This window comes from Lontra canadensis, unplaced genomic scaffold (assembly GCF_010015895.1).
Source record: "Lontra canadensis isolate GAN:19392208 unplaced genomic scaffold, GSC_riverotter_1.0 scaffold30, whole genome shotgun sequence".
In the NCBI taxonomy this organism is placed as follows: Eukaryota; Metazoa; Chordata; class Mammalia; order Carnivora; family Mustelidae; genus Lontra; species Lontra canadensis.
Window position 1 is genome coordinate 14146829 of NW_022631024.1, and position 22680 is coordinate 14169508.

General features: G+C 50.0%; 1 protein-coding gene across 1 annotated transcript in view; it reads left to right on the top strand.

Moving 5' to 3' along the window:
* The window catches only part of ODF2 (outer dense fiber of sperm tails 2), a 34851-nt gene extending 12821 nt beyond the window's left edge, over window positions 1-22030 (top strand). Inside the window, 13 exon segments of the mRNA XM_032865995.1 lie at window positions 6683-6754; window positions 8224-8295; window positions 8417-8533; window positions 9165-9350; window positions 9760-9869; window positions 11339-11474; window positions 14808-14918; window positions 15016-15120; window positions 16060-16218; window positions 17528-17628; window positions 19429-19591; window positions 20050-20175; window positions 20794-22030. Of these exon segments, the coding sequence (XP_032721886.1) occupies window positions 6683-6754; window positions 8224-8295; window positions 8417-8533; window positions 9165-9350; window positions 9760-9869; window positions 11339-11474; window positions 14808-14918; window positions 15016-15120; window positions 16060-16218; window positions 17528-17628; window positions 19429-19591; window positions 20050-20175; window positions 20794-20982 (1647 nt within the window). The 3' untranslated portion in view covers window positions 20983-22030.
* The last annotated feature ends 650 nt before the right edge of the window (window positions 22031-22680 follow it).

Sequence of the window (22680 nt, forward strand, 5' to 3'; positions counted from 1 at the left end):
GGAGCTGGGGGCGGGCGCCGGAAGGGCTGGTGGCAGGGAGGGGCTCGGTTCTTGCTTCAACAGAGGATGGCGCGGGGGTGACAGATGGTAGCACTTTGTTTTCTTAAAAGATGTGGGTCCCTGATGATAACTCTGTATTAGCGAATGATTCTGGAAAGACCCATGGTATAAACAGCAGTCTCCCTGTTGGGTTCAAACCAAAGAGAGAGTAGTGTGGTGTTCTTGTGGTTTTTGTTTGTTTTTTAGCATTGCCAACTTCTTGTTTGGATTAAAAAAATTAGTATTTAATATATATTTTTAAAATTTTTAAATTTATTTGACACAGAGAGAGATCATAAGTAGGCAGAGAGAGGTAGGCAGAGAGAGAGAGAGGGGAAGCAGGCTCCCTGCTGAGCAGAGAGCCCGACGTGGGGCTCGATCCCAGGACCCTGGGATCATGACCTGAACCTAAGGCAGAGGCTTTAACACACTGAGCCACCCAGGCGCCCCTAGTATTTAATATTTTTATTTAATCGCTTCTCGGCTTTTTGGCTGAGCTCAAGTGTAGTATTAGTTTATGTATCTGTTCTTATCAGTTTAATATTTTTATTATTTTTTTTAAAGTTTTTTTTTTTTATTTAAGAGAGCGTGGCTGGGGGAGGGTGGGTGGTGGGGTGGTGGCGGAGAATGAGAGAGAGAAACAGATTCCCTGCTGAGCCAGGGAGCCTGATGTGGGGCTTGATCCCATGACCCTGAGGTCATGACCTGAGTTGAAGGCAGACACTCAGCTGACTGAGCCACCCAGGCGCCCCTATTTAATTTTTTTTAAGTGGGCACCACACCCAACCTGGAGGTCAAACTCCCCATGATCAAGAGTCGCTCACTCCACTGATGGAGCTAGTCAGGCAACCCCCCGAAATTAGTGTTGAAATAAGTAATACAGGGGCACTAGGGTGGCTCAGTCGGTTAAGCATCTGCCTACAGCTCCGGTCATGATCCTAGCCTGCTGGGATCGATGCCCACATTGGGCTCTAAGCTCATTAGGGAGCTTGCTTCTCCCTCATCCTGCCTCTCTCCCTGCTTATGCTCTCTCTCCTCTCTCTCTCTCTCTGTCAAATAATTTTTCTTTTTCTTTTTTTTTAAATTTTTAAATTTTCATTTTTTTAATTAATTAATTTATTTATTTGACTGACAGAGATCGAAAGTAGACAGAGAGAGGGAGAAGCAGGCTCCCTGCTGAGCAGAGAGCCCAACGAGGGGTTCGATCCCAGGACCCTGAGATCATGACCTGAGCTGAAGGCAGAGGCTTTAACCCACTGAGCCACCCAGGTGCCCCTCTTTTTTTTTTTTTTTTTAAGATTTTATTTATTTGACAGAGAGAGACCCAGTGAGAGAGAGAATACACAGGCAGGGGGAGTGGGAGAGGGAGAAGCAGGCTTCCCACTGAGCAGGGAGCTGGATGCAGAGCTCGATCCCAGGACTCGGATCATGACCTGAGCCAAAGCCAGCTGCTTAAGGACTGAGCCACCCAGGTGCCCCAATAAATAAATTCTTAAAAAAAAAAAAAGGTAATACAAAGTGGTCTGCTCACCGGCCAGCTTTCCAAACAAAATCTTATCCATGTAGTTATTTAAATCCCTCCTGTGTCTCCTTTGGTGATAAGCTTATCAGAGGGATCCTTTATCTTCAGTCTGACCATCTTTATCATTTATGTGTACATCCCTAAGTAACATACAATATTGTTTAACGTGTTTTCAAACTTTACATAAATACTATTGTTCCATGGGCCATCTTCTGAGTTTTCTTTTTTTCACTCCATATGTATTTTTTAAAGATTTATTTATTTGAGAGAGAGAGAGCGGGGGCGGGGGCAGAGAGAGAGAGAGAATCTCAAGCATTCCCCGCTGAGCAGAGCGCTGGGCAGAGCTTGATCTCAGGACGCTGAGATCATCATCTGAGCCAAAACCAGGAGTGGGACACTTAACTGACAGGGATACCCAGGCGCCCCCCTCAATATTTTTGAGATCCATCCACTTTTATCCCTGAGGCCTAAGGTAGTTAATTTTCACTGCTATGTTCCATTTTATGACTACCACAATTTATCCTTTCTTTTGTTGATGGAGACATTATTTTCAGTTTGCTATTACAAGCAATGTTATTTTGGGCATTCACGTACACTATCCTGGTATATCCAAGAGTTTCTAGAATATATTCCTGTCCATTTTATTAGTTACAGCTAAATTATGCTTTTAAAATCGTTAATACCTGTTTAATGTCTGGCTCAGTGTTCTTGGATGGGCAAGTTTTAACCTCCCTGGGCCTCAGCTTCCCCACCTGTAAAACGGGAAGGCTGTCATCTTCCGCATGGCGTCATGTGAGGACAAGGTTGAGGGAGGAGCATACTATACTGCTCGGCACCCAGCACGTGCTTGGTAAATGGTAGGTGGTCAGTGCTGCTGCTGTGGTCCTGGGACTGTGGCCCCCAGAAAACCTCTTCCTACGCAGTTTTTTCTCTTTTGACCCCTTAGCTTCTCTCGTCCTGGAATTCCAGAATCTCCCTTTAGAGATGAAGGGTCAGCTAATTTGGGCTCCCACCCATAGCAGGTGCTCCGTGCTCCGTGTTCAGTCCAGGCTCCTATCTCGTCCTCCCCATGTGCCACTTGGGACAGGACCTCCCCCCACATTTTGGTGCTTGCTAAGGACGCTTAGTGGAGTCCATTGGCTTAGGCCCAGCTCTGCCACTTCCAGCTGTGTGATCTCGCACAGCTCCCCTCACTTCTCCCAGCCTCGAGCTCCTCTTCTGTAAAATGGGCGTGGTGGTAGTACATGGCTCCTTAGAATGGGGGACTTGGTGAGACTGTTAGTTTGTGTGGTGTCCCCCTGGATGCTCAGAAGACATGGCATAAAGGACAGTGAGAGCAGCTTCCGGCCTAAGATTTCGTCCTGTGTTTGCCTCCCTGTTGCTGGAGAAACCACAATCCTGGCTTCTCTCCGCTCCCAGTCCTGTTCTGGCTTGTGCAGGGAACATTGAGCCTGAGAGGAAAAGGGAGAGCAAGCCCCTCTCTAGGGAAGAATACAGAAGGTTCACAGGCACAGCCTGTTGGGAAGATGGGCAAGGGGGAGCAGCATTTGGGGGAAGAGAGAACTCAATGGCTGATAAACATATGAGTAATTAGAAAAATGCAAGCTAGGGGCGCCTGGGTGGCTCAGTGGGTTAACCCTCTTCCTTTGGCTTAGGTCATGATCTCAGGGTCCTGGCATCGAGTCCCAATCAGGCTCTCTGCTCAGCAGGGAGCCTGTTTCCTCCTCTCCCTCTGCCTGCCTTTCTGCCTACTTGTGATCTCTCTGTGTCAAATAAATAATTAAAATCTTTTAGAAAAAGAAAAGAAAAAATGCAAGCTAGAACAGCAAGAGTCTTGCTGGCAAAGACTGGCCTGCTGCCCAGGGCCCCCTGTCCTGCCTGTGGCCATGCAAATCCGTGCAGGCATTTTGTAGGTTATTTCAGCTCACAAGCCTGGCCCGGGCATTCCTCCTCTTTGTGTCAACCCCAGAAACATGTATGTGCCCAGCCCAGCCCAGTCCATTACTACACTGTTGGCAGTTGTGCAACCCTCTGGTGAACATCACCCGGAGGCGATGCATGGGAGAGGTTAAAAATGCAGTGGCAGGACGCCTAGGTGGCTCAGTTTGTTAAGCCGCTACCTTCCGCTCAGGTCAGGATTCTGGAGTCTCAGGATCGAGTCCTGCATCGTGCTCCCTGCATGATGCTCAGCAGGGAGTCTGCTTCTCCCTCTGAGCCTCTCCCCTCTCGTGCTCTCTCTTTCACTCAAGTAAATAAATAAAATCTTAAAAAAAATGCATGGGGTGCCTGGGTGGCTCAGTGGGTTAAGCCTCTGCCTTCAGCTCAGGTCATGATCTCGGGGTCCTGGGATGGAGTCCTACATCCGGCTTTCTGCTCGGTGGGGAGCTTGCTTCCTCCTCTTTCTCTCTCTCTGCCTGCCTGTCTGCCTACTTGTGATCTCTCTGTGTCAAATAAATAAATAAAATATTTTTTTAAAAATGCAGGGGCATGCTAGAGAGAAGGCAGGTTAGTGGCGGCTGGGGGAGGGGGACAAAGAGATTGCTTTAACAGGTATAAGCTTTCCTTTGGGATGATGAAAATGTTCTGGAACTAGCGAGTAGTCGATGGTTGCCCAACATTGTGAATGTACCCTGTGCCACTGAATCTTACCCTTAAAAATGGTTAAAATGGCAAGGTTTACGTTTTGTTTTAAGATTTTATTTATTTATTTGGGAGAGAGAAAGAACTTGCAAGCACAAGTGTGGGGGCGGGGAAGGACAGAGCGAGAGGCAGACTCCTCACTGAGCAGGGCGCCTGATGGAAGGCTCAATCCCGTGACCCTGGGATCATGACCTTAGCTTCATGAAGGCAGATGCTTAGCTAACTGAGCCACACAGGCACCCCCAGCAAGGTTTATGTTATGAATCTTTAACTACAATTAATTTAATAGTGCAATATGCAAAAAAACATTGAGTTGTGCATTTTATTTTTTTATTTTTATTTTTTTAAAGATTTTATTTATTTATTTGACAGAGATCACAAGTAGGCAGAGAGGCAGGCAGAGAGAGAGAAGGGGAAGCAGGCTCCCTGCTGAGCAGAGAGCCTGATGTGGGGCTCGATCCCAGGACCCTGAGATCATGACCTGAGCCAAAGGCAGAGGCTTAACCCACTGAGCCACCCAGGTGCCCATTTTTTAATTTTTTTTTTTTTAAAGATTTTATTTATTGATTTGACAGAGAGAGATCACAAGTAGACAGAGAGGCAGGCAGAGAGAGAGAGAGAGAGGGAAGCAGGCTCCCTGCTGAGCAGAGAGCCCAATGCGGGACTCGATCCCAGGACCCTGAGATCATGACCCGAGCCAAAGGCAGAGGCTTAACCCACTGAGCCACCCAGGCGCCCATTTTTTAATTTTTTAATTTATTTTTCAAGGATTTTATTTATTTGATAGAGAGTGCATGCACGAACAGGGGCAGTGGGAGATGGAGAAGCAGGCTCCCACTGAGTAGGGAGCCCGACACGAGGCTCGATCCCAGAATCCTGGGATCATCATCCGAGCCAGAGGCAGGCACCTAACCAAGCAAGCCTCCCGGGTGCCCCAAGTTAGCATTTTATTTTTTATTTTATTTTATTTTTTTTTAAAGATTTTATTTATTTATTTATTTGACAGAGAGAGAGAGCACAAGTAGACAGAGAGGCAGGCAGAGAGAGGGGGAAGCGGGCTCACTGCCGAGCAGAGAACCCGATGCGGGGCTCGATCCCAGGACCCTGAGATCATGACCTGAGCCGAAGGCAGAGGCTTAACCCACTGAGCCACCCAGGTGCCCCATCCAAGTTAGCATTTTAAATGGGTGACTTGTATGTATCTGAATTTTCATCTCAATGAAGTTGTTTGGGTTTTTGGCTTTTTTTTAAGGTTTTATCTATTTGTTAGAGAGAGAGAGAGAGAGAGAACAAGCAGGGGGAGCAGTAGGCAGAGGGAGAAGCAGGCTCCCTGCCGAGCAAGGAGCCTGATGTGTGGGACTCGATCCCATGACCCTAGGACCCTAGATTCATGACCTGAGCTAAAGGCAGATACTTATGTATCTGTACGTGTGGGGATTCTTGTTTGATTTTTTTTAAAAAGATTTTATTTATTTATTTAAGAGACAGAGATCACAAGTAGGCAGAGAGGCAGGCAGAAAGAGAGGGGGAAGCAGGCTCCCTGCTGAGCAGAGAGCCTGATGGGGGGCTCGATCCCAGGACCCTGAGATCATGACCTGAGCCGAAGGCAGAGGCTTTAACCCACTGAGCCACCCAGGTGCCCCTTTGTTTTGTTTTTTAAGATTTTTTTAAATTTTGGGACGCCTGGGTGGCTCAGTCGGTTAAGCATCTGCCTTTGGCTCAGGTCATGATCCCAGGACCCTGGGACTGAGTCCCACATTGGGCTCCATGCTCAGCAGGGAGCCTGCTTCTCCCTCTGCCTGCTCTCCTCCTGCTTGTGTTCTCTCTCCCTCCCTCTCTCTCTGACAAATAAATGAACTCTTAAAAAAAAAGATTTAACAAATTCTTAAGAGTCATTCACTCTACCCACTGAACCAGCCAGTTGCCTCTCAATAAAGTTGTTTTTAAAAAAATCAAGTAGTCAGAGCACCTGGGTGGCTCAGTTGGTTGAACATCTTATCTTTAGCCCAGGTCCCAGTCCCAGGAACCACCCCCACGTCAGGCTCCCCGCTCAGTGGACAGTCAGCTTCTCCCTCTGCCCTTCACCCCGCTTATGCTCTCTCTCACACAAATAAATAAATAAAATCTTTATAAAAAATTTTTAAAAATCAAGTAGTGGCTCAAAAATATGTTAAAAAATACAATATGTTATCATTTTGGTAAAATCACCCATAGATCCTTTCCTCCCACCCCCCAAAGATACCATTTCTCTAGGTGTAGCTATATGTAAATGCATGGAGAAAGGATGGGCAGGACATTCATCAAATGAGTAACAGTGGAGTGGGGTTTGGAGGTGGACAAGGGGACTTTAGCCTTACTGGTTCACTGAATATTACGAGATTGCAATTTACTTATGACCCCTATATTTTAGAAAAGGTAAAGAATCCAGACATCTGGCTTCATTGCTTAACCTCTTGGCTTTCCCTGTGTCTTCCCTTGAAGGATTCGGAAAAGCTGATGGAGCAACAAGGAGCATTACTCAAACGGCTGGCGGAGGCGGACTCAGAGAAAGCGGTAACACAGCGCCCCCTGCTGGCTCTAGTGGCTTATAGGCGACAGTACGCAGAGGGGCTGGCCAGGAGCAGCTGTGCTGGAGCCTCGCTCTGACATTTCTTTGGGTCTTAGTTTCATGATCTGTAAGATGGGCTGATGTCCCCTATCCCGCCTGCTCCACCGGGTATGTCTAGCTAATCCCTTGGGAGCTTGAACCAGCATGCTGAGCACAACATGAGGGACGCTGCCGCTGCTGCTGCATTGATCAACCATCAGCGTCTGTTCCTTGAACTGCTTTCTTTGTGTTATGGATTAAAAGCCATCAAAAGGTTCAGACTCTTTGACTCAACAATTCCGATTCTAGGAATCTCTCCCAAGGCAGCACACTCCAAAGTCTGGTCCATGGAACCCTAAATTCCTCACCATGTTAATGGGTGCCAGAAACAAACGTAGGGAGTGATGGGAGACCAGATAAATTGGGAAACAGGCTGACCTGTACAAAAAAAGTTCACCGGATTAACTCCCAAAACCTTTTGGAACAATTGAGGTATTCATGGCCAAGCGAGTCTCCAAGAGAAAAGGAGGATGGAGGCCATGTTTCCCACGTGTGGCCCTTGGCCCTTAGGGCCCCTCCCAGTGGGAGGTTTGGCAGTGAGGGAGATAATGCCCAAATCTGTATCCCCAGCGTGAGTGGCTGGGAATCAAATTTTGATAAGCTAGCAAATTGAAACTTTAAGCTGCTGTTTCAAAAGAAGCAGATTTAATCACATTATGGTAAGTGTAGGATTGTAGGTTATGGAACAAAATATGCATGAGACTTTTTAATATATTTTAACAGTGGTTCTCTTTGGCTGGGGTATTATGAGGATTCTTTAGCATTTTTGTTTTGTTTTTCATTGTTTCCACCAGCTTACGTTATTCTATTTATTTATTTATTTATTTTTAAAGATTTTATTTATTTATTTGACAGAGAGAGATCACAAGTAGACAGAGAGACAGGCAGAGAGAGAGGAGGAAGCAGGCCCCCTGCTGAGCAGAGAGCCCGATGCGGGGCCCAATCCCAGGACCCTGAGATCATGAGCTGAGCTGAAGGCAGAGGATTTAACCCACTGAGCCACCCAGGCGCCCTATTTTTTAATTATTATTAATATTATTATTTAAGTGGGCTCCAGTGGAGCCCAACATGGGGCTTGAACTCATGACCCTGAAATTAAAGACCTGAGCTGAAATCAAGAGCTGGACGCTTAACCGACTGAGCCACCCACACACCCCTCACATTACTTTAAATTGCAAGATCAGTAACATGTCTGTTGTCTTAAATATTTAATACAGATAGTGGGTGCTTCCTGCCAAGATCTCTATGACATGGGCTGGTGTATTTAGGACTTTGGGCCCTAGGGGCCGGGCACTCACAGGAGTGGCTGTCTCCGCACTGGGCCCGGCTTGCTTGCCCTTTTGAGGGAGCTCAGAGCCCTGTGTGTTCTCTCTAGCGCCTGCTGTTACTCCTGCAAGACAAAGACAAGGAGGTAGAAGAGCTACTCCAGGAAATACAATGCGAGAAGGTACCACCCCTTACGGTTGCTGCTCCTTACGGGCCAGTAGAGCTTGGTGTACAGAGTGTGCACTGGAGCCAGAGACGTGGGTTCAAATGCTGGCTCTGTCGCTTTCTCCATCTCTCCAAAGGCTCAAGCAAAGACCGCGTCGGAGCTTTCGAAATCCATGGAGTCCATGCGTGGGCATCTGCAGGCCCAGCTCCGGTGCAAGGAGGCAGAGAACAGTCGCCTGTGCATGCAGATCAAGGTACCTGCCCGCTCCGCAGCAGGGGAAGGAGGGGCTGGGGTGTGGCAGTCCCAGGGCGGTGGGCCACACTCAGGAAGGCTTTGCCCCGACAGTTTATGGGGCGTTGGCTGCCAGTGCACTCGGTCTGTGGAGAGACTCTGGGACAGTGGCAAGGGCAGTGGGCCCTGGAAGCCCCTGGGTGCGCTTCCCTGCAGTGACCGGGTTGGGTGCCTTGACCCAGAGCCAACCACTTAATCCCTTAGGCCCTCTGGTCTCATAACTCCTCCTGGGGAGGGAACGGTCTTAAATGCTGCTTACCTTCGTGAGCCAGGAACCCTCTGAAGTCACGGCTCTGCTGAGAGGGACTTCTGACCACAGAGCTGGGAGTTGAAGGAAGAATTCCAGAATGGAGTTCTGTCCTAACATTCAGCTCTGATGGGTTCAGCAATCTGGAGAGATGCCACGGGGCGCTGGGAATGACTCCTGTCCCAGGCCTGCCTTTTGAGAGCACGAAGCCCCCACATAGTTGGTGACCCATATTTTCTCTCTCCCTCTTCCTCACCGCTGCTTTTCTCTGGTCCCTCTTCCCCCCTCTCCCCTTCACTCTTGTCTCTCTCCACCCCCCCACCCGCTTCTGGCCCTGCGCTCCCAGAACCTGGAGCGCAGTGGGAACCAGCACAAGGCAGAAGTGGAGGCCATCATGGAGCAGCTGAAGGAATTAAAGCAAAAGGGAGACCGAGACAAAGAAACCTTAAAGAAGGCCATCCGAGCCCAGAAGGAGCGAGCTGAGAAGAGCGAGGAGTATGCGGAGCAGCTGCACGTGCAACTTGCCGACAAGGTCGGGGGGGCCTTCCCTGAGGGCGGCCGGGGCTGGAGGCCGGGGGTGCTGGCTCGGCTGTGATCAGAGGGTGATGGTAGGAAGGAGGACTGTGCTGGGGCGTGGGGAGGCAGTGGGTGAGTAAATGGGGAAAAGGATGGACTCTGGGTGGGCGGCTGGTGGGAGACGCTGGCGGGGACAGTTGAGCGTTGTCAGTGTCATGCACGGGAATGACAGTTAAGGAACATTTTGCAAACAGAGTGCATCTGATTGCTGGAAATCTAGAAGCTTCCGCTGAGTTCAGTCACCCCTGATGCTCTCTGGAAAGGGACTGCAGGGGTGAGGAGTCGTCCGGGTGAGCCGGGCACCCAGGTCCCTTGGCCTCAGCGCTGTCGCTGGGCTGACAGGTCCTGTTGTCCCCTGTTCCCAGGATCTTTATGTCGCTGAAGCTTTATCCACTCTGGAGTCATGGAGGAGCCGCTACAATCAGGTTGTGAAAGACAAGGGAGACCTCGAGCTGGAAATTATTGTCCTGAATGAGTACGTGTGTTAGGCGAGGGCGCACGGGCTGATGGAGGGAAGTGGATACACGGGGGTGGGGAGAAGGGGCCTGGCAGCTGAGGCGGGGGCCCAGCACCCTCAGGGCTGCTGGGTGGCCTTGCCCACCAGGGGCTGCACTGGGTTGAGGGGCTTGGCCTCTCTGCTCACAGAGGGCTGGGAGCTACTGGAAATGCCCCTGTCCTCTCTCTGTTGTCTGCCCATGACAGCAGTCGGTAGGTCAGAGTAGGGGGCAAAGGTGGCCTCCAGTTGTAGGGGACTGAACTCACACCTTTCTCACCACTGGGGACCAGGGACCATTCAGACATTCTCAGTGTCCCCTACAATCATGTACTCATTTATTTGAAAAGTATTTCTGGAGCATCTGCTCTGTACCAGGCTGTGTGCTGGTCTTGGGGGTCACCACAGAGACAAGACAAACACATTTCCTGCCCTCATGGAGTGAACCCTGCCCTCTGATCGAGAACACCAGGCCACAGAGACCCGGCCGCCCAGGGCTGTGGGCCAGTCACGGGGGGAGCTCACTGAAGCGTCTTTTGCTGGATGCAACTCAGTTTAGCAAACATTCTGAGAACCTGCTGTTGTGTCGGGCCCTCTGTCAGCTGCCACCCTCCTAGGGCTCTCTGTCCGGTAGGAGAGGACAGATAACGAAGGTAGAAGGATTCATGGTACGGAGGGGAGGGATTGGGGAAGAGATGCTCTGAGGAGGGAAGTCTGCACTGGGTTTCTCAGCATGAGGAGGAATTTGCCAGCTCGAACGTGACCTGTGTGCTCGGGCCTGCTCTGTGCTAGCACATATTTGCTGAACGAACCGTGACTGAGCGTTCCTGAGAGCACACAAGGTTCTGTGTGAGGCCTGTGGTCACGATAAGCATCTGCAAGCCCAAATGCTCCTGTGGGGCCACGGTCTCTGCTGCCGGATCACAGCCCTGCTGAGTGACTGGGGGGTTGGGGAAGGGAGTGAGGGCACGTGAGCACATGGCTTCTTTCCCTTCCCGTCTGTGTGAAGGGAACGTTCACACACGTGAACAAGGGAGAGGAATGTTGGGGGGTGTCCCTGACCACCCAGCCTGGGAGTTCTGTCCTAACTTAAAGACCTGCTGGGCTGAGAGATCCAAGGGGGCCCCATGGAGAGCTGGGAAGGGATGCGTCTCTGGTTCTTGTCTTCACATGGTTTCTTGGCCTCATGGGAGGATCAGAACACAGAAGGCTTCTGGACAGGGTGGTATGGGAGACAGACGTAAGGCTGAAAGAAGGGGATTGGTATGTGGGACCGCCACAGCAGCAGTCCCAGGCCAGAACCGGGCAGCGGAGTGGAGAGTCCGGAACAGACAGGGCGCCACGAAGTGGCACTGGGGAGGAACACTTGGCCCCACTCCACACAAAGACCCAGGCTTCTCAGAACCCACGTAACACTTTTCTTTGTCTGTTTGCTCTCTGCGACCTACCAGCCGGGTGACAGATCTCGTAAACCAACAACAAACGTTGGAGGAGAAGATGCGGGAAGATCGGGACAGCCTGGTGGAGAGATTACACCGGCAGACGGCCGAGTACTCCGCATTCAAGCTGGAGAACGAGAGGCTGAAGGTCTGTAGTGAGAGTGGTGCCCGTACCACGGGTGGAGGGCAGTGGGGCCCCTGATGGGGCACTCCGGACGGACTCCCAGAAATGACTCAGGGGTCTTCGGAGGGTCTGGGGGCAGTGACATGAGTAGGAGGGTTTGCATTGGAGTCAGAAAAGCCTGGATTCGGGGTGCCTGGGTGGCTCAGCCGGTTAGGCGTCTGCCTTCAGCTCAGGTCATGATCTTGGGGTCCTGGGATCGAGCCCCATGTCGGACCCTCTACTCCGTGAGGAGTCTGCTTCTCCCTCTCCCTCTCAAGTAAATAAATAAAATCTTTAAAATAAATACATAAATAAAGGCCTGGATCAAGTTCTGACCACCTTTCATTAGCGGCTGGCCCTGGGTAGATAGTTTATCCTCTGTCACTGTGGTTTCTTAGTGGGAGGAAGGGAGGCTCTGATGAGAATGCAGTGATGTGTGTGAGACGCTTAACATGGACACCCAGCCCGTGTGCGTGCAACACAGCCGACTGGAGGTGGGCACTGACTCCTGGGGGGCTGCTGTCCCCTCGACGTGCATCCGTTTCTCTAACCTCCCGACCTCCTGATAGTGAGTCTCTACTTTATAGAATAAGGAAACAGACTTAGAGACGGGTCACGTTTGTTGCCGAGATGTGCCCGGGAAGTGTTGGCGTTAAGATCTGGAGCCCAGTCTTGTTCTGGAGCATCTGGTGTAGACCACTTGCTCTATAGCCTTTCATGTTTCAGAGCCAGGCTGGGTCTTTTTAACGGATCTGGACAGTCCAGTCTAGGTTTATTTATTTTTTAAAAGATTTTATTTTTAAGGGACGCTTGGTGGCTCAGCTGGTTAAGCATCTGCCTTCGGCTCCGGTCATGATCCCAGGGTCCTGTGATCGAGCCCCACATTGGGCTTCCTGCTCAGCAGGGAGCCTGCTTCTCCCTCTGCCTGTCACTCTCCCTGCTTATGTTCTCTCTCTCTCTCTGTGTGTCAAATAAATAAGATCTTTTAAAAAAAAAATTATCTTTAAGTAATTTCTACATCCAGCATGGGACTTGAACTCACAACTCCGAGATCAAGAGCTTCATGCTCTACTGACAGAGACAGCAAGGCGCCCCTCGGTTTATTCCTTTTTACTGATTTATTTGTTAAGTATGACATAGGGAGAGGTACAACATTCTAGAATTTTCATGAAGTGGACACATTTTGTCCATCACCCACCCTGATCCAAACCTTACTAGCATCGCCTGACCTCACCTGCTTACAAATAACGTGTGCAAAGGTGACTGTCCTCCTGACTTCAGTCCGCACAGAATTTCTTACCTGTTTTTGAATTCCGTGCCTGGCTTTCATTCAGCCTTCTGTCTGTAAACGATCTGTGCTGTGCGGCAGGTCTCAGGGTCCGTGCTGTCTGGCCTGGCGCTGTAGGACCCCCAGCACACTACATTTATCCCCCCGTCAATGGACATTTGACTTGTACAGTATCTTCGTACATCTTTGGGCATACCTATTTGGGATATTTTCGCAAGTTAAATACCTTGAGTTAGAATTGCCGGTCATCAGACGGTGAGCCTAAGTTCAGCTTTGGTAGATGTTGCCGTAGAATAGGCAGGTATACAAAGTTACACTCCCACCCAGGGTATGCAAGAGGTAACAGTTGCTCCGCGTCTCCTCCTGTCTCCTGGGGGTATTGTCAGTCCTTCTCATTGGAGTCATTCTGGTGGGAGGGGTGGCCGCTCCTCTGCTGTAGTGAGGTTGCTGGGAAATAAAAGGCAGCCTCTACGCCTAACAAGTGGCTGGGGGATTCGTTACAGCATGTGTGTCTGTGGCACATAATACAGTGTGGCTGTTGAAAATGGTGTCTCTGGCCGTGTATTGTCTTAGATCGTGTTCTCCAGGAACAGTGGAAAATATTACAGAACTGTGATACAGAAGTGGTGCTCTTTGGGAACTCCAGATACATATCTGTCCAGGTTTTTCCCCCCTAATACGAATATAGATACTGAAACACGTACACACCCATTATTCTGCAACTTACTTTTCTCACTCACCCATACATCATGGCTATCTTTATCTGTTTTGGTTTTTTTTGTTTTTTTTTTTAGCTTTATCTCTTTCAAATGACTGCACATTATTTTATTATATTGACATACCATGATTTCTTTCGTCCCATCTACGAAGGTGAACATTGAGGTTGTAGGAAGACATCTATCGACTTGAGTAGTAGGGCAGGGAATTGTCACTTGCAAAGCAGTAAATACAATCCCATTTTTGTTGAAAAAAACAATAATAAAGTATCTGCTCAGCTAGGACAGCCATAAGGCAAGGCATCAGGCATCATTGGTCTTACCTCCATTGTCTTTTTTCTTTTTTTTTTTTTTTTTAAGATTTATTTATTTTAGAGAGAACACGAGCAGGGGGAGGGGCAGAAGGAGAGGGAGAGAGAGAATCCCAAGCAGATTCCTCACTGAGCAGGGAGCCTGACTTAGGGCTCTATCCCACTACCGCGAGATCATGACCTCAGCCAAAACCAAGAGTCAGATGCTTAACAGACTGAGCCACCCAGTTGCCCTCCACCTCCATTTTCTTTCATGGTCCTATATTACTTTTGTAGTAAGGACAAGAAAATATAGGAGTTGCTTATTTGCATCTACAGCTGACCCTTGACACCCGCCTTTGAACAGTGTGAGTCCACTTATATGTGAATTTTTTTTTTATAAATACAGTTTAGTACTGTAAATGTATTTTTTCTTATGATTTGCCTAACATTTTCTTTGCTTTAGCTTCCTTTTTTTTTTTGTTTTAAAGATTTTATTTATTTGACACAGAGAGAAGACAGGCAGGGGGAACAGCAGGTGTAGGGAGAGGGAAAAGCAGGCTCCCCACCGAGCAGGGAACTAGATGCGGGGCTCGATCCCGGGACTCCGAGATCATGACCTGAGCCGAAGGCAGACACTTAACCGACTGAGCCACACAGGCGTCCCTTTAGCTTACATGTTCTAAGAGTATAGTATGTGATCCATAGAGCACACAAAATATGTGTTAATCGACTATACGTGTTATTGGTAAGGCTTCTGGTCAACAGTGGGCTGTTAGTATTAAGTTCTGAGGGAGTGAAAGTTACAGGCGCGTGTTCGCTCGTGGGGGAGGTTGGTGGCCCTCCATTCATTGTTCCCGGGTCAGTTCTGAGGTTGCCCAGGCACCTGTCTGAGGACAACTGCTGGTGTGGGTTTGAGTAGGCGCTTTTCCCTTGACCGGCCCCTCGGAGTGAGGGGTGGGGGTGGGATGGCTGCCCGCTCTGGGGACCTTCCTGTGGCTGACTCAGTAGCCACCCCTTCCAGGCCAGCTTCGCCCCGATGGAGGACAAGCTCAACCAGGCACACATCGAGGTGCAGCAGCTGAAGGTATCGGTAAAGAACTATGAAGGGATGATTGACAACTATAAGAGTCAGGTAGGCGGCTGCCCAGGACGTTACCCTCTCCTAGGAAGGGTTGGGCTGTAAAGGTGTGTCTCACAGAAACCGGGTGCAATGCTTTGCTGGCCCCCAGGTGATGAAGACCAGATTGGAGGCTGATGAAGTGGCTGCCCAGCTGGAACGCTGTGACAAAGAGAACAAGATCCTTAAAGATGAGATGAACAAAGAGATCGAAGCGGTACTGCTCCCCTCGCTTGCTCTCTTCCCCACCCAATCCCATGTCTGTCCCCCTCGGCTGCCTGTGAGCCTCCCTGATTTGGACCAGCAAGATAGACGAGTTTTCTCATTGCTGGGCTTGTCCCCACTACCGTGCCCGTGCTCGCTCGCTCTCTCTCTGCTGCTTTATTCCTTTTCCTCCTGGTTTTTTCTTACTCCGGTTTCCTTAAAATATCTCTCCTGCTTACAGCATCCAAGTGGATTCAGATGCTCAGATCTGTATAGGCATTTCCTCTTTTGTTCTGCGTCAACCCAAAGATGTGCCTCCCATCCCCTCCTGCTTTTCCCCAGAAATTCTCCAGATAAAGGGGTTATCTTAATACTAACCTAGGAGAGGGGCTGAGTGCAGGCCCAGCCACTCATGTGTTACAAAGCCTTGGGCAAATCCTTGCCCCATCCGGTCCTCAGCCTCCTTGTTAATACAGGGATGGACTAAAACACAGAGTTCCGACCTTCTCCTCCGAACTGTAGCATTGGGATTGCCTTCTTGTGGGCTTTGGAGTTGAACTGGACCTTCATCCTGGCTCTGTCCGTTTCCTGCTGGGCAACCTTAGGGAAATGACTTGTTCCTTTGATCCTTGTGTTGGGACAACAGCTCCCACTTTATAGGTCTTTGCAAGAATTAATTGAGAGAGCCTTTAGCACAGGGCCTGGGTCCTGGGGTTTGCTATGTGGTTGCCATTGTTATTCAATGACTAAAGGAGTGGCAGGCTCCGAAAGCCATTTGGAGGTCAAGTGTGTCCCTCAGAGAATAGCTGGGACACCCTCAGTGGCCTTTGGGGAGGTCGGGCCCTCTTCAGGGGACCGAGGGTGGCCCTGCCCTAATCCCAAAGGACTCTGCCTGACCCCACCCGCAGCCGGGACCCTTCCCAATGGCGGGCTTTTCTCTCCCCCACTCCAGGCCCGTAGGCAGTTCCAGTCCCAGCTGGCTGACCTGCAGCAGCTGCCGGACATCCTTAAGATCACAGAGGCCAAGCTGGCAGAGTGCCAAGACCAGCTGCAGGGCTATGAGAGGAAGAACATCGACCTCACAGCCATCATATCAGACCTTCGCAGCCGGGTAAGGGACTGGCAGAAAGGGTCCCACGAACTGGCGCGAGCAGGGTCCCGCTTACCGAGATGAGCTGCACGCCCCCCCCCAAGGGAGGACCACTTCCTTTTTCTTGGCTGCCGCTTTCTGAAAGGAGTGAGCTATCATCAGTGCTGTGAAATAAAAGTCTGGTGTGCCAAATGCCTTGTGTTTGCACAAAGTGATTGTAGTTATAGGAGCCGTCACTCTCCTGTGTTGCCGCCCCCCCGCCCCGCCCCCACCAAGTCTCCACCTTCCTCTTCTCTGTGTCGCTGTGCTCGGCCACGCCCCCAGGGGAGACTCCGCCTCCCACCCCGCCCTCTGTGTGCTCTTTTCCACCTTTCTCTTGCTTCAGCTGCCTTTCACTCCTCTTACCAGACCCACTGCCTGAGGCTCTGACCCAAAAGAGGGCTCCCTTCCTCCCAGAAGCAGTCTGTCCCTGGGTGACTAGAATCCTGCCTATGGTCTAAGAGACTATGTGCCTCTCCTTTGCAGGGCAAGGCCCTTCCCCTCTCTTGACCTGCTACCTCGTAATAATAAAAGTAGCTGTCCTTTCTTGAGCACAGTTTGTGCTCCGGTATTGTCTCACGTAATTCTCCCAGAAACTTGAAGATGTAGATACTGTTTTCTCTCATTTTCCAGAAAGCAGTCGAAGGCACGGGGGCATAATTTCCTGAGGTCACAGAGTTGATGCTTATTAAACAGGGTTTGGAACCCAGCCAGCTCCATCTGCTTCCCGAGCCAGTGTTCTCAGTCCTCTTCAGCTGCCTGCCCTCTCTTGAGCCTGAGAATTCTGAGGGCCTTTCGAGCCTGGTATCTGAGGCTTTCGCTTACGGCAGCCCTCTGAAGAACCAATCAAACTCGCCAACCTGAAAGACTTGCTAGGTTTCCTGTTGCCTTGCGTGTCCTTGTCCCCATTCAAAGGGAAAATGAAATCAGCGGTGCCAACAATGTAACTGGTAAAGCTCCGTGGCACGTCGTGTGGGCCAGTTAAACCTGCCATCTGCTTCCACCTTCTCATGTGTGCCCCGGATCCCACTGAGTGGCTTCTGATCAAGAAACTGTCACCGTGGTTCACTGGGATCAAACCGGGCTTCTCTCTGTGTGGGGCAAGCCTTCACGGGAGTTGGGCCTAACCTGTCCCTCCTCTCCTCTCTCCTCCAGGTTGTGCGTGGAGACTTAGGATGCCTGCTGAGGGCGGCACGCCCCTCTCCTGGGTGTGGATGACAGGTCCTAGTGGGAAGGGAGGGCTGCACCGGGAAGTTCCTTCATAAACAGGTCTGTGTTCCTGTCATTTTAGATCGAACATCAGGGGGACAAGTTGGAGATGGCAAGAGAGAAACACCAGTCTTCCCAGAAGGAAAATAAACAGCTGAGTCTGAAGGTGGATGAACTGGAGAGGTTAGAGGCACTTGGTCCCATCTCTGTCCTCTTCCTAGGACCTGAGACTTTCAGCCACTTAGCTGCTTTGGGCTTAGTGTGCAGAAGTGTTTGAGGGACTCAAGGCCCTGGAAAGTGCAGGGCAGACCTCAGAGGAAAAGCTGCTTCCATTACAGTGGTAAGCGTTATAGGAGAGAGGAAGGCGGTCTCTTGACTAGGGGATGCTCCAGGAGAGAGGGGTCAAGTTCAGACCACCCACAGGCTCCCATGTACCAGAAAGGCACACTTCACCCAGCAAACCAGTAGGACCAGTATGCGGCTACTGGGGGGCATCCCCCCGCCTCCCATCTTCCTTCCCCAAGATCTTTCTGATCTGATTCTTCTGTTACCTGCGGACTGTTGGAGGCAGTTAGGGGAAGAGTACGGCTTTTGGAGTCAGAAGCCATGGACTTGAGTCTCAGCTTGGCCCCTTAACCTGTGTGGTGATCTTGAGCAAATCCTTGAACCCTTTTGAATCTCTGTTGACTCATCTTGAGAAAGGGATCAAGGGAGGGATAAGAATCTAGCTCATGAGATTACTCTAAGTCTTCCATGAGGCCTTCCTCAAAGGCCTTAACACATTATCTGGCATAGAGAAGTGCACTGTATTAATGTGTTGCTATATTATAGTTGCTATTATTTCCCCCGCCCCCCGCTCCGCTTTTTTTAAAGTAGGCTCTGTGCCCAGCATGGGGCTCGAACTCACAACCCTGAGATCAAGAGTCACACACGCTACCGAGGGAGTTGGCCAGGTGCCCCTACTATTATCCCAATTTTAAATATGAGAAAACAGCATGGAGAGAGGTGAAGTGACTTGCCCAAGGTGACACAGCTGGTATCTGGCAAAGCTGTCCATAGGCCCCTGACTGTCCTCCTGCGGAGCTTTTAGCATCTGTAAAATGAGGGCTGGAGCCTTAGTTTCAGAGCTGAAAGGCCTGCCCTGGGATGTCATGACTGCCCAGGTGGCTCATGCAGTCTGCATGCGGGGACTTAGGCCAGTGGGTCTCCTGGGCTCTGTCTGTGCTCTGCTCTGCTGGCCGCCAGTATGCAGCTGGACCAACAGGACTTACAGAGCTTGCAACTGGAAGATATTCCGGGAGTGCCATGGGGACCACGTGTGCATATCAGAATGGTCACTGCAGCCTGTAGCGGCTCACACCCACGGTAGGGCGTTCCAGCTGAAGTCCCTTTGCTGAGGGGGCAGCCGAGAACAGAAGCTGAGGGCATAGGTTTTAGTGACAAACCTGACCTTGGGCCAATGACATTAGCTCTCAGTGCCTCAGTTTCTTCATCTGTAGAGTGGGGATAACAGCAACCGTGGTTTTGTTTGTTTTTTTGTCCTGTTTTACAAGTGGCAATTTTATTTGTCCTCTATACATTTTTTTAAGGTTAAAATTTTAATTATAAAGGAATATATTTTAATCTTATTCTAGAAACTTCCTTCTCTCCTAACCATTCTCCCACATGCATAAGAAACAAACAAATTGCATTTGTGAAACATTGTATAACTTCTAAATTTTAAGTTCCATACAAGGAGCCATGTTACGTGTGCTAACAGGCACGCTCGCTTGGCTTGCCCGCCCGCTCTTCATCTGGCTGTCTCGGCTGCTCAACTCCTTGCTGTCTTGCTGATCAGCAGTTTCCTTTGGTTTATTCCTCCGGTTCCTTGGAGATTCTTGGCATGATGAGAGCCCCGGTCCAGGGGTGACTGGCAGCCCCCTGGTCGGGTGGAACAGGACAGGAAGGGATATAAGCAGGATCTGATTAAGCGCTTTCACCTAGGAAACTGGAGGCGACCAGCGCCCAGAATATCGAGTTCCTACAGGTGATTGCCAAGAGGGAGGAGGCAATCCACCAGTCCCAGCTCCGGCTAGAGGAGAAAACACGGGAGTGTGGGACCCTGGCCAGGCAGTTGGAGAGCGCCATTGAAGATGCTAGGAGGCAGGTCAGTCTCGATTCCTTTACTAACTAGCTCTGTGACCTGGGGCAAGTCAGCTGACCTCGCTGGGCCTATTTGCCCATCTAAAAAATGGGCATACAGTAGTGGCACCTGCCTCGTGAATTCGTTTTAAGGGTCAAATGAGCAATTACTATAAAGGATTTGGCCCTTTATTCACGATGGCTTGTTCAGTTCAATTGGGACTTATTAAAAACTCCCAAGCCTGCATGGGACTCAGCCGGGTTTACCATAGCTCGGGTGATGACTCATGGAGCATGGGGAAGGGGCAGGTAGAGTGGGCTGCAGAAGTCCCCGTAGTTAGCTCCTGCCCCGGGGCTCCTGGGAACCATCCACAGCAATGTGCAAGGGCCGTCCGTGAGACCAGAGTGGGAGTGGCCCAGGCTTCATGGGCCATGGCTGCCCAGGTCAGGTAGGCCAGCCACACCTCCGTGTCTTCTGGGCAGGTGGAACAAACCAAGGAGCACGCAGTCTCCAAGGAGCGAGCCGCCCAGAGCAAAATCCTGGATCTTGAGACCCAGCTGAGCAGGACCAAAACTGAACTCAGCCAGCTGCGGCGGAGCCGGGATGATGTGAGTCGGGCTGGAGGGTAGGGGGCAGGAGAGAAGGGAGTGGATTCAGATTTTAGCTTCCTGGGGCCAGCGGGGCAGGGTGTTTTTATGACTATGACACAGTTTTATTTTTCTCAAACCACTTTCCCATCCCTTCAGGATCTTCCAGGCAGATCCCTTTTTTTCTTAACCGCTTTGTTAGATATCATTTACATACCATAAAAGTCACTCATTTAAACTGTACAATTTGGGGTGCCTGGGTGGCTCAGTGGGTTAAGCCTCTGCCTTTGGCTCAGGTCATGATCTCAGGGTCCTGGGATCAAGCCCCACATCGGGCTCTCTGCTCGGCAGGATGCCTGCTCCCCCCCCCACCCGCCTGCCTCTGCCTACTTGTGATCTCTGTCAAATAAATAAAATCTTAAAAAATAATAAACTTTACAATTCAGTGGTTTTTAGTATATTCACAGAGGTGTGCCATTATCGCCACAAGTTTAGAATATTTTCAGAAAGAAACCCCACAGCCAACAGCAGCCACTCCCAGTTCCCCCTCAGCGCGCCCTCAGTCCCTGGCAACGAGTGATCAAGACTCTGTTCTGGACATTTCACACACTTGGCCCATACTCCCGTTCTTCCTCCTAGGCTGACCGTCGCTACCAGAGCCGGCTCCAGGACCTCAAAGATCGCCTGGAGCAGTCAGAGAGCACCAATCGCAGCATGCAGAACTACGTCCAGTTCCTCAAGTCATCCTATGCCAACGTGTTCGGGGACAGTCCCTACACTACCTACCTGACCAGCTCTCCCATCCGCTCCCGATCTCCTCCTGCCTAAGGCTGCCGGTCTTGGGCCAGGAGCCCGGATTGATGCCATGGGAACTGCGGAGGGGCCAAGCCATAGCCGGAAAGCCTATTGCTTTCCTCTCGCTTCCACTGACGGAAGCGTGTTCAGGATCTTGTCTGAGCTACTGGCTCCAGTCAAGTCCCTAAAGCAGCGGGGCGGAGGAGCGGGGGGCAGGAAGGATTTCGTTTTCGCTCCTCTGACAGAGTCACCTGATGGAAATTTTTTATTTACCTTGACAAGCCTTAAATCTACTAATCTTAGGGTACCAGATTTTAACTCACCATGACTTTGCTCCTTCCTTCCCTGAGAAAATGATCTGGACTTTTTCTTCCAGATCCTTCACAGCCCTCCTCTTTAGAGGAATCAATCTCTCGGGTTTTCTCTTCCCTGAACCAGCAGGAGCTATCAGCCCGAGGTCCTCACCACCCATCCTGGGCTGTGAGCACGTTCACTTGCTGTTTTCTGTCATGGGTTCGGTGTTTGCCCCAGTGCCACCCCCCCATGCCCTGTGGAAACCTCAGGTTCAAGTGTCCATGAGGCCGCTTGCCCCCACGCACTTCACAACAGACACTGAAGGGCCCATGTCCAGTGGCCTCTTCAAAGTGTAATCCCAGTCTCACTGATTTTTGTTTCTCTTTGCCAGGTTTGTATCTGTGGAATGCATTTATTCTGGAAATATGTGTGTTATTTTACAAGAAGCTTTTATAATCAATATTTAAGGCTCCATTGGATGATTTCCTTTACTCACCCCTTCCCTTTTCTAAAAATGATCAAGGAAAATGCTGCAGGAGAGCCAGTAAACAAGTGCTTGGTGCCTGGGACACGAGGCTTCTCATTTTATTTTGGCCCAGGTCGGTTCTTCCTTGTGCACCTTCTTCACATCATAATCCTGTGAGATGACTGGAGGAAACAGTTTGTCAGGCACTGCTCAGTGTCCAATGGGATGGATAGGATGAAGATAGGATGTGTATAGTTACTATTTTTAAAATATTAGTCTGGTTTTATTTTTATAAAGATCTTATTTTGGGGGGTGCCTAGGTGGCTCAGAAGGTTAAGTGTCTGTCTTCAGCTGGGGTCATGATCCCAGGATGCTGGGATCAAGCCCGACGTCAGGCTTTCTGCTCAGCAGGGAGCCTGCTTCTCCCTCTCCCTCTGCCTGCTTGTGTTCTTTCTTTCTCAAATAAATAAATAAAATCTTTTTTTAAAAATGATTTTTTTAAATATTTTATTTTTAAGTAATCTGTACACCCATTGTAGGGCTTGAACTCACAACCCTGAGATCAAGAGTTGCATGCTCTACCAACTGAGCCAGCTAGGCTCCCCTGTTAGCTGGTTTCTGAATGACAAGATTATGGGCTATTTTTATGCTCTTCACATTTTCCTGTATTTAAAAGAACAACACATTCTTTAGGGAGGTGAATGAATGGGGTACTGTGCTGAACCCTAACCTTTCTGTTTTAGCTGTTATTAGCCTTCTGGGTGATCCAGTCTTGTCCTGTCTACTCTAACCCAAGGACAAAACTCTAGAGAATTCCCCTGTGTCCTCAAAAACAATGGGCCCACACAGGCGTCAAGATTCAGTAAATCTCCTTCCCCCTCAAATTTTTGGACATTTTGGAGTTTCCAGCTTTTAATTTTGCCAAGGGAGATCATTTGAAAAACAAGCACCAGCTATCAATGCCACAATAC